This window comes from Fulmarus glacialis, unplaced genomic scaffold (genome assembly GCF_000690835.1).
Source record: "Fulmarus glacialis isolate BGI_N327 unplaced genomic scaffold, ASM69083v1 scaffold36863, whole genome shotgun sequence".
NCBI classification, from domain to species: Eukaryota; Metazoa; Chordata; class Aves; order Procellariiformes; family Procellariidae; genus Fulmarus; species Fulmarus glacialis.
In genome coordinates this window covers 1775-13570 of record NW_009202998.1, presented here as the reverse complement: position 1 = coordinate 13570, position 11796 = coordinate 1775, and the positions used below count along the sequence as shown (strand labels likewise).

Below are 11796 nucleotides of genomic sequence, written 5' to 3'. Positions count from 1 at the left end.
GTATTGTTTCCTGAAACAGCAGAAGATAATCTAAGCAGAGAGAGTACTGCAATTCTGTTACTAAAATATAAAAATGTTAAAATTTAGCATGAAAGGGCTACTATAAAAAAAAAAGTTCTCAAGATTGTTAGGATTATTGAATACAATCAACCTTTCCAAATCCAAGTCATAAACAAAACAGATAATCTTTTACATGTGCCAAGATACAATTTTATTGCTTCTCAAATAACACTGCATTTAGGCATTTATTTAACTTGAGGGTACTGGAATCGCAAAAACAGTTCACTTATGTCTTTTGACGTTTGTCCTACTGTGTGTTAGTGGAAGAGGTAGGGACTTTTCAGAGACATTGCTGGCAATGTCATAAGAAGTGCTCACCAAAAGCTTAATAATTGTGCTAGCAAGAACATGTCATCTCTGCCAGACTTTGATATCTAGATTTAATTGTCTTCAATTGGAAGATGTAAAATATTTCATCACAGTTCTTATAAGACGTTATAAAAATGACAATGTTTATGGAGGTTACAGTTCTGCATTGTGTCTCATGATGATTTTCACAAATTTGTTAAATTGCTGAAGTATATCACAACCTGGGATTCTCAGAGCTCCTCTCTGGATGGCTGTGTGATCACCAGTGTGTGATGCTGTACACCAAACCTTCAAGGAACCTCCAAGTGAACGCTGTTGTGGAGCCCTAATCTCCTAGTGTTCAGAATAGATTCTAGTGATAGCAGTAGCAACTATGTATATTGGACTTATTTCTAGCCTTTTTTTTTTTTTTTTTTGTAATGAGGTGAAGAAGAAACAGTTGGTGCTGCATGTCCAGCTGCTGTTTGTAGATGACCACCCAGTGCTGCAGGAGCTGCCAATGACCCAGTGCTTTGGGAACTACTGGCTTTAAAGGTTTGGTTCCTGCTTTCACATCATCTCTCTATGCTAGTCCGTTAGTGTTATTGCACCTTCATAGTATCAAAAAGAAGTATTGGTTTTATTGTGCTTATTTTAAAACCAGTACATTTAAAACCAACCAAACTTACGTAAGTTGGGTATATAAAAATATACATGTAATAGCTCACATTATACAGTAAAAAAAAAAGCACCTGTGTGGAAAGCTTACCCCTTTCTTCAGAAGGAAAGCTGTCTTCATGTAGTTGCTTCAGTAACATGTACTTATATGTATATACACACAAAACCAGAACTTTAGCCACATAAATCTGTCTTCTTATGTGGTACAGAAGACAGAAGGCCCAGAGGGGTGATATGTCTCATTCTTTCTCCATCACAGAACTGCTGCCATTCACACTGTGTGAACAAGAGTATGGCTTGGGTAAAGTGCGAAAAGCGTGAGATAAATTGTGCTCCATGTGGCATAATTCCTCCTAGGAAACAGCATAACGAACAGCCCACAAACAATTGTACGTTATTCTGTTGTCAGAAGGAGCAGCTGTCACTATGAACTCTACAACCCTCGCTGAGGAATGCCAGCACGGGGTGTTGGGCCATGTGTGCTGTCTCTGCACTGTGATGGGGGTTAGAGAGAAGGGCCAGTTGTACATGTTGCACTTGTAAAGCTATGAACCAGAGGGCTGCTGGATACCTTCTTCAGCACCTCTGGCCCAAACTGGGAGAGGAAAAAAGTGTGGAGAAAAAGTTTGTGGATTTTGTTGTGTCAAACCTTTTCTCTGTATAGGAGGGTCAAATTATAACTCTAAATTGTTATATGCTATTAAAAAAGATGACTAAATAACTTAGTCTGTTTAAACATTAGGTTTCTTTCTAATCCTAGCTGCATTTCACTATAGTAAAAATGGGTATTTGAAGAAAATATTTCACTATTAAAGATCCTTGCAATTATGTTTTAGAAGTGCCTTTTCCAGATCAGGCTCTAATCTATTAAGAAAAGTTACCTTTTTATTTTTTCCAAAATAAAACTGTAGTGATTAGGTATTGTATTTAACCATGTGAAAAGAGTAAAAAGCTATTTCTATGCGGTTTCTGAGGTAATAAGCTGGCATGTTAAAAATATATTAATGCAAGTCATTCAGTTGTGAGTGTGTCCCTTGCCCATCTTCTCCAAAAAAAGGGGATGGACACAGTGATTTCAGTAAAGTGGAGAAAAGGTCTGTGGCATACTGGTTGGTACATTGTATCATAGTTCATCATGGTTTCTTGTGAGGTCCTCCCCATAATTAGTAGCTTGACTTCCAACGAACATATTCCAGTTGTCTAGAACTTCCTCTTTTGTTAGTTTTTGATCCTGGTGGGAGGAAAATAAAATCTCTGTAAGAACATTTTCAAAGCCAGGTAAAAGACTCACCAGCACAGGCTTAGAAGAGCCCTGGGAAATAGACAGTTCTTCAAAGCAGCAGACTGCAGTTCAGGAATCACTATAGCTGTCATGGTGAGTGAAATTTGGACCCCAGTGGAAGACAGACGTCCCACTGGCTTCAGTTGGGTCAAACTGCTAATTGAAAGTTCTTTGCAGTTAACTCACTCCCAAACAGTATATGGGTTATCTGGTATGCAGTTTTGCCCTGTGGTTTGGTTGTACCTTCCTAACAATAAAAATTAAAATCCTCTGGTGTATTTTGTTGAAGATAGTTGCTTATGTTAGCAATTTACACACACTCTGTGTAAGAGTGTTTTGGTTTTTCAGGTTCCAGCTTTGCTCACATTACACTTCTGAAGATCACCGTCTGGGATCTTCTGAACCATTAATTTCCCACGTTAGAGGAAATGGATGCATTGAGCCAGTCTTTAAGTTAAAGATGTGTGTTTGATTATAGAAATGGGGGTTTTCTTTGCTACCTCCTATGTAATGTATCTTTAATTTTTCTCTTACAGTCTAAATTAGCATACAAAACCCACGACCACTCTTAAAAGGAAAAAGAATATTTCTAATGTGTTAAAACTTCCAGGTTTAAGATGATAAATAATTTCTTATCTAACCTAATGTAAGCCAATGGGACTTCTAGAGCTGATAAAGTACATTTTACTACTTTTACTTTGTGATTCTAACCCTACCAACTGAAATTAGCATTGATATATTAATGCACTAGCAATTCTAGCCTCTAAAACACCATTTAAAGTGTACTAATACGAAAAGTTATTAGGAATAATTTCTTGCTAGCTGATATGTTTAAAAAAAACACACCACCTTATATAACTTCAAAAAAAAAATACTAGAACACTAAATACCTTGTCTACATCCGATTCATAGACTAAGTGCCTGGCTTCAGCTAGTGCATGATCATAGTCTTGTGGGAGAATCCAGTGCTGAATCTCCTCTTTGTCCATCTTTCCATCCTTGTTGAGGTCACGAAAATCTGAAAACTGTTCACGCTCTGTAATCACCCAGTCAGGCTCTGGTCCACCCTCTTCATTTGCAAACATATCAGCTGGAGAGGAAATAAAGGTCTCATTCCAATCATATTTAATTTGCAAATTATGCACAAACTAAAGACACTTGCACAGTGTTCCTCAGAGGAAGACTAAATTTTTCACTCTTTGCACAGTGTTTCTCTGTACAGAAAATGAAATGTGGGGTGTAAATAGAGTAGTTGCGTGTATCTTCTCTCAGGCCTATTTGTTCACTGCTGGTGATTCTGTCCATTCTTACATTACCCTTGTATTGTAACTGCACTGCTGGTAAAGCTAGCATGAGAGGTGAACGTTTCCAAAGGCCATCATCCACTGAACTTCAGAATGAAAAAAATTCTGTAAGGGTCTTTAGTTAAATAGCAATCATAAGCTTTAGTGCTGGGCTCAGTCACATGGGGAGAAAGGAACTCAGCACTTTTATCTTGTCCTTGCCAGCAAATGTCTTTGTGGATAAGATCAGAATCCAGCCAGCAGAGTGGTTAAGGCAAAAAAGGCACAGGGGAAATTTAGGAAAACAAAAAGTGGTAAGTGGAACTTGAATGCTTTTGTCCTGCTTTTAGAGAGGTCTATATAAGAGAAATTCATCTTAGTCGATGAGTCCTTTTTTCACTGCACCATGCAGTGCTGCAGCACACTCCAGTAGAAGGTACTCTTCTACAAAGACAGACCTGAAGAAGTCATTATGAATCAGTGGTGCATTCTGTGTGAGAAACCACAGGCAGTGCACTTGTCATAGATTGGTACCTTGGGATGGAATACCATTTGTGACACAGGATGCATAGAGTACATACACGAGCTGCTCTGTACATCAGTCCTGTGCTACATTTAAGAAGCATCAGTAGGAAAATGCCACAGTGGCAGCAGCTATCTGTGTAGAGTTGGGAGAGTAGCAGTGATTATTACGAGCAAGTGATTTGTATCTGTTCTTTACAGCATAGGCCTTCCAAATTGAGTGGCGTGTCTACTTTACTATTCTGGTCACTGTGGCCAATCAATTGTTTCCTGCTCATAAGGGCTGCTTAATTCTCAAGCCTTCCACTTCTCTATTTATAATTAAAGCCTGCTTTGTGATACTACTCCTATGCCTTTTGGGTTTGGTTTTCAAGGATGTGCTAAGGAAAAGTGCACCCCACATGGATGGTCTCAGGGCCAGAGGCTGGCTGTTATTTATAGGAAGTATAAATGCTGGTCTCAAATCTAGGAATAACCTCCCCCCAGCCTGCAGTGTGAGCGTGTACAGTAGGCTGATGTTCTCTACTGGCAGGACTGTCCACAGTGTCCCTGAAATACTCTGTTACCTGCTCATGCACAATACGAATTTAGTTCTCTCTGCTTAACATGACTAGGGATGTTTTGCTTCGCTGCTTGTATAAAATCTAAACCAAATTTTGTTGAAGACAAAATAGGAGGAAGGAAGGAGGAGGAAGGAAGAATTGTTCTATAACCTTCAGCAGACTTCCCCATCAAATACCTCATCTAAAGACTGAAATTTTTGGACTTCTTTTTGTTGTTCCTTATAAATACCAAAAAAGACATTTGGGTTTCTGTTTGTTTTTTAACCCCAGCTTGATCAGAAATTTTAAAAACTGTATCTGAAAAAGGGAAGTAGGAGTATTTTAAGCGTAGTTTTCCTCAACTCATGAAGAAAACTTCAGACAACACATTCACTTTCTTTTTCATTTTTTAAAGTGCAAATTATATTGTTTATTTGAAGCAACTGACATGTCCTGTCAATTTGATTTTTATCATCCTTGCCAATGTGGGGTGATCGTGACTAGAACATTCTATGTTCCTATCTATAGAAGACAAGAAAAACCAGCATTCACATGGTAACAAATGTTGACAATTACCTTATAATTATATGTAGGTAATGTCACTGAATGAACTGAAATTACTGTGGAAATTATGCTGCTCTGTTATTTCAGTCATAAATGAATAGCATTCACATTCTGAGGCTAAATATAATTTACAAGGAATAGAAACCCCCTGCCATTAATTAACGTGTGTATATTGTTCCTGATTATATGTGAAGTGATCTTTATAGCACCACTAGAAACAGAAAGATTCATCTGAGTTTGCACTAATGCTTTCCTGGTGCTACTTTCTTGATTTAAAACCCATGAAAGTGAGTGCAGTGGCAGAAGTTAGCTTTTGGTATCAGCATAATGATTCAAAAGGCTAAAATGTATTATGTACTGCTGATCTCTAGTCCTGCTTCCGTTTTGTCTTCATAGGTCTAAGTGCAAGACAGCAGCTAACTGCCTGGTGTGACTGAAGTTTGTGCAAATTAACTGTGACTGATCTGCTGCTGACGTTCCCCATTTCGTTCTCTTTCTGCCACTGAAGTAATGCACAGCTTACTTTCACGTACTTCACACTTCTTTGAGAATCTTAAATCTTAGTGCTATTTTTACACAGTTCATTTTTAATGCATTTCTAGAAGAAACAATGGCATCACCATACAAACCACTAGAGAAATACGGGTTCTTACTAATTAGATATAACTAATGGAAAATAACTAGTAGAAAAAAGGTGAATTTTCTTCTTTGCAATGTGTGCTTCCTAGCTATATTGCATAGTCAAGTACCATTCAAACTTGGGAAGAGACTAATTCACTTTCTGATCCTCCTGCATTTCTAAACAATGCCTTCAAAAGGCTGTTAATATGCTCAAGTATAGAGAGTATTCCTGTCACAAAAAATATTATTCTAGACCCTCTTAGCCAAATTATATGAGACTAAGAGACGTACACTTCCTTATGCTGTACAGTGTAAGGAACCCCTTGCTAGTGATGTTACTATCTGCCTAAAATGAAATTAAACTTTCTGGATTGGATGGTTGATTTAAAATAGTTGAACCGGAGCACAGAAACGTTCATCTTTGGGTTGTTAATACTGCTGCAAATTTCAAAGATGGACAAATGGACTGGAGACTATATAAGAAACAAACCTCAACACTTACCAATGTACTCATCTTGATCCACAAAACCATCCTCATTTTTGTCTATGTCTTCTAAGGTTTCCTGCAAAATAGTTTTGCATTGAAGTAATCAAGAGAGAACTGAGAATTTTGGCTACTCACCTCTTTGATCATTTCATGTTTGAGGCCTTGACCTGCCCTTATACACAGGCAAATGTACTCTCATTGGTTCCAATGTGATTCTTGTTTACACAATGAATATACAAATATTCTTTCATGTTGAAAAAATTCCATGCACATGAATGAACTGGACACCACGCTTAAGTTTTAAGTTAGGGGCAGATACAAGCTTGCATCAAACACTTAGCTGCCACGTGTCAGCATACCCTTCCTTTCATTTTGGTGTTAAGTCCGTGCTCCAAGACTGTTTCTTGATTCCATTTAGGAGCTCTCTTAAGTGCATTTAACAAGTCTTTCTTATACTGAGAGCTCTAAATCAAATGAACTTCATGAAAGGCACCCCTTTCTGTTCCCCATTTGGCTATTATGTGTGTGTCTCTTTCTAAAGCCTGCATAAAAAGGTTAGAGAAGCATTTCAAAGCTCATCCAAAAAAAAAAAAAGTAAAAACAATGGCATTGGTTTTGCTCTGCTTACTAAGACAACGATGTTTTTCATATGCTCAAACTCCTCTGGGTGAAGGAAAGCAGTGAATTCTTCACGAGTGGCAGCTAAGTCTCCATCCAGATCTGCAGTTTTGAATCGTCTTTCATCTCTGGGCAGCATTTTTTTAAAACTGTGCTGATCAGTTGCATCTTGGAATTCTTCTGGATTTTCTGCAAATTAATCAAGATGATTTCAAAACTATGTTCCTTTTAAGACATATTACCACAACAAAGTACCTCAATTTGCTGTTAGAGTCTAGAAATACAAAGGCTTATTGCCAGAATAGCTGCTGTATTAAAATGGAACTTCTCTTTCCTGTGAAGTTTTAAATTCAGGTGTCAAGCACTTGGTTTGATTTTTAAAGGTGACTTAGTAGTATAGGTAAATGTCTGAGTTCCTTCTGTTGGAATCCAGGATAATGGATTTTGCAGCATTGTATATCATCCTTCATAGATTTATTTTTTTTAATCTGCTTTTACAAGCACTTCTTAGGCAGTATTTGGGGTAGATTTCATTCACAGAAGTTTTATTCTTCTTAGGAATCAGTATGATCTACACAACTTTTCAGTTTCAAAAAGAAAGCAAACCAAAGGAAAGTGATTTCAGAAGCTGGCAGACTGAAATTATCCAACTGCTACACCTCTGCTTCAGGGAACCCAACAATTATTTTCAGTTTAAAACAATGACATTTTTTCAGGGTGCTCAGTGGCATAAAACGAACGGTATTTGATTATAATTTTTAAAATAGGATCACTAAGCTGACTTCAAACATGAAAAATATTCCTATTATAACAATTCCATAATTCACATGTTGGGAGACAAACACAGTTGAAAAAGACTAGGCCAGGAATTACAGATGGGAGTTTTAAGTGTGCATTAACACAAGACCACAATGTAGTAGCTGTTCCCCAAATCTTGGGGATTACAGAGAGCAAAGACAAAGAGCTGAGAAGGGCCCCCAGGGATACTGCTGCAGGGATGGTGTGTCAAGTATTTCCTTCCACAAATGTAATAAGTTCCATTTTAATCTAAGGTAGACGTTGGAATTATTACTGCTACTGGAAGCTTCCTCCAGAAGCTGCCTCTATGGTAGGTAGACATTGTCTTCTCATTTCCAGTATAAATGGTCCATTAATACCAATTTGTTGTTCTGTCAGAATTGCCCTTTAGCTTAAGTGATTTCTTCTCATCCTTTCCCTTCATTAACTTATAAAACACAAAGGGAATGTATGTGGGGGAAAAAAAGATTCAGGTGTATTTTTTAATATGTTTCTTTTGCCTGGTTTGTTAAGGATTTTCATTTGCAGTCAATCACAGTCTGAAGCATGTTATTACGCAAGAACTATTTTAATCAGTAACTTTGTTATAGCTTAGACCCACCCTAAATTTTTAGCATCTAGAATCTTAAGAGTTTAGAGAGACTGAATTAACAAATACTGGTTAATTATGCAATATATTATTTTTTAATTAAAGTACTATTTTTCATGTTAAAAAAATATATATTTCTAAGTGGAAAAAACTTTTAATTCAGCTTTGTCAGTATATTTAATAATCCGTCTACAAACCCTTCTGTTTTCTGGTGACCCATGTGGAAATGGCTACAATAAACAACTAAGAAGTGCTTTTGACCTCTGAGCATCTATAAAATTTAATGCGATTTTCAAGAGTCCTAAATGTGACACCAAACTCCTGTTGACTGTAAAGCATGAAATCATGTCTTATAATCTCAATAGTCTTTGAGCATATAATCTGAAAATGTTATCTTACCTAGATAATAACCGTATGTGGCTTGTTTGTACTCTTCCCAGGCAATTTTATTGTCCTTGTTTAGATCATAGTCCTTCCATACTTTAGCCACGTTTTCATAGATATAGCGTTTCTGTACCCGTTTAATCCAGTTTTTTAATTCCTCTGTTGTGAGATAGCCATCTTTGTTGTCGTCTATTCTATCCACAATTTTCCTGTAAAAAGAGACCAGCATCCTTAAGAGTTGACAGAAAAACAAACTACATGTCAGTCCAATTTCAGTAATCTTTATCTGGCCTCGATTTTCCACAAAAACGCAGTGCCTAAAACTTACAAAGCTGCCCTACTGGCTAAGGCTTTCTTGCATTTTGTAGATTATGTTAAGGGATACGTCTCTATTCATTATTCAATATTGCTATGACTAATTGAAATGGAACTCGCATGATCAAAATCAGTGAACAAAGTACCTCAGATAATACTGGATTTCTTAGGTTGTATCTATTAACTTAGGGGGACCTGTTCTTCACTGTCGATAGGGAGTGGTTGCGGCTTAGAGTAGGAAACGCTAACTTCACCTCCGGAGAAAGCCTGTACTGCAGCTTGCTGGAGGCAAACAGGGCAAAAAGCTAGGATTTCATGGACACCTGCAGTTCCTCCTGTGGCTTTCCAGCAAACTGATGCTAGGATGGAGTGAATTATATGACTGTGTAATGCTGGGCATGTACACCATGTAGAGTCTTCCCTTCCATTCCTGTTCCTCCATTTCTGTTTCTTTTCTTTCTTTCCCAGCAAAAAGTAATATTGCTTGTGTTGCCAGGAATGACTGTTACTAGCTAAAGCAATAGCTAGCCTGCAGCAGGTCTCCAGTCATTGCTGGCAGTTGGGCTATAAGCCACTGTCCTGTGTAAAGCTGCTAGCCTCAAGTCCTGTTGAAATCAGCAGGAGTGAAGGTACAAGCGTACTCCCAGGGAGACTTCCATCTTTGAAAAGTTCTGCACACAGCTGCAGATAAAACCGACCTGAAAAACTATGTCCAAAAAAAAAAAAAGAGGCAACGCTCTCTTCTACCATCTAGGTTCTCTGCAATAAATCTCTCAAGGCATGCCTGTAATTGCTAAACGCCACCAGTTTGGGTTTGAGCTTGTAAAACTGGCTTCTGTCCCAGCTACAGTGGTAGACCAGATGATAAAAACCTTTATCTAAAATAAGAATACAGCTTTAATCGCACAACTTGTAAGTAAGCTTGTCATAGCATTATTATATTCTGGGCACTGGCCTGTGGGAAACTATGGCTCTTGGAACTGGGGCAGTTAGCACCATGTCTCTTCTGCGCATCCAGATTGGCTTTAGGCACCTCAGTTATTTTAACCTTGTATCGCTGCTCATGAGGTACAGGAGCAAATTGTCTGTAGTTGTACTGCACCTAGTTCGGTGACCACCCAGTGGCCAACTCGAGGTAATCTGAATGACCATTCCCCATAGGCTCAATCACCATGCCTATGGACTAGTTATATGTCATTTCTAAGGAGGGGTAAGAGCAGGAGTTAACTTGTCTAAATCCTGACTTGATTTCAGGTGAGCTCCCTAAACCTCCAGGCAGCCAAAGGGCACAGGGAAAAGTTCTGTACTTTTAAATATTCTTTGCAATTCAGCATCTTGGTTCTCCACAAAGAAACCAACCCTGGCCAACTGGAACTGCTCAACTAGTGAAGCAATGTCTTTTCCCAAGCCTTAGTTATGAAAGTGGTAAGTAGAGTCAAATGACAGCAGCAGCTTCTGCTGAATTTCCAGCGATCTTGTTTGAGTCTGATAGTATCAGACTGAATTTATAAACATGCTATTTCTGAGCTACAGGGGAAAAAAGGGGCTGCTGAATTTGCTTTCTGAAGTAGTAAAGTATGAATTAACTGACTGGAAAACCTTTTCTCTTTTGTATGAATTTCATGGGGAATTGACTGCCAAGGGTCCCTTTCACTGCACAACAGACTGTATTTGTCAATGAATTTGCCCCGGAACGAATTTGATTTAATTGGTTTAGCTGATATTTCTTTCTGTTGTTAAATGTATTAGTTATAGTAAATGATTCAGCTCTTTGGTATTTTTAATGAAAGAAGTCAGGACTGTTTACTAGAAAATATTTCATGCTTCTTCCTTTTCACTTGTACTCTTGTTTTTATAGGTCTATTGTATCATGCGCACTATTTCACTCTGCTTCCCAGTTGAAGATGGGGACAAAGAAATAGTCTTGCCTACAGGCTCCCAAATGTACAGGTAAGAAGGTATTGTATGGACTGTGGACCTCACTTTTTATACTGATAATTACCTGTAAAATGGCTAAGAATCATGCTAAGTTTTGTAGCAGAGCTAATGTACATTCATCAGTCTGAAAAGCCTTAGTGCCTTTATTTTAAATAGTTAATTCTTGAATAGAGCAAAAATTCAAGGAGCATGTTAACAGACACAAAATGCCAGCTCATACACAGGAATTTACATGCAAAAGTGTGTAATACCTGAAAGCTTACTTTCTCCCTTTAACTTAGGTGGGATTACAGTCAGAATGAGTTTCCCACCTCATAATAAAGAAGCTAGAGAGCACATGCAACAGGTACATACAACCTGCTGTTACAGAGATTTAAGCTGCCAGTCTGCAAAGACATCTGGTGATGAAACAAAGTTGGGACAAGGAAATCATTGCTACGAAGTGGCTGAAAGAGGAAGGCTTCCCCTCTACACCTGATGTGAGTACAACTCTATGCTGATAAACTCTGGCCTTAGCCTGTATAAAGAACACAAGCATTTATATTGTGAGGATCTGTAACCATCTTCTATGTTCTCTGAAAATGACAGGGAGAAGGTTCAGAGGACTGCAGCTCCACTCCCCCCACTCCCCTCCCCATCTCCCGTCCCTTAAAGCAGTCCTTGGATGCTGCACCAGGATTATGTCATGCTTCTCCAAACCAGGTGTGTTGTGGTACTGCGCATGGGTGGGCTATGTGCGATTCCTTGTGAAATGATCCGGTGTGGATCCGGGAGGACAGGGAGAATGGATGTACCTGTCATGAAATCTGTCGTAAGAGCAGGTGCGC

The 11796-nt window shown here is 38.4% G+C and overlaps 1 protein-coding gene across 1 annotated transcript; it reads right to left on the bottom strand.

The window, feature by feature from the left end:
• Positions 1-2149: 2149 nt before the first annotated feature.
• RCN1 (reticulocalbin 1, EF-hand calcium binding domain) lies at positions 2150-8925 on the bottom strand (the record flags this gene model as incomplete). Its single annotated transcript, XM_009574495.1, has 5 exons — positions 2150-2257; positions 3199-3398; positions 6343-6403; positions 6956-7134; positions 8732-8925. Coding segments are annotated over 5 exons (742 nt in total), but the record flags the coding sequence as incomplete, so codon positions are not given.
• Between the last annotated feature and the right edge of the window lie 2871 nt (positions 8926-11796).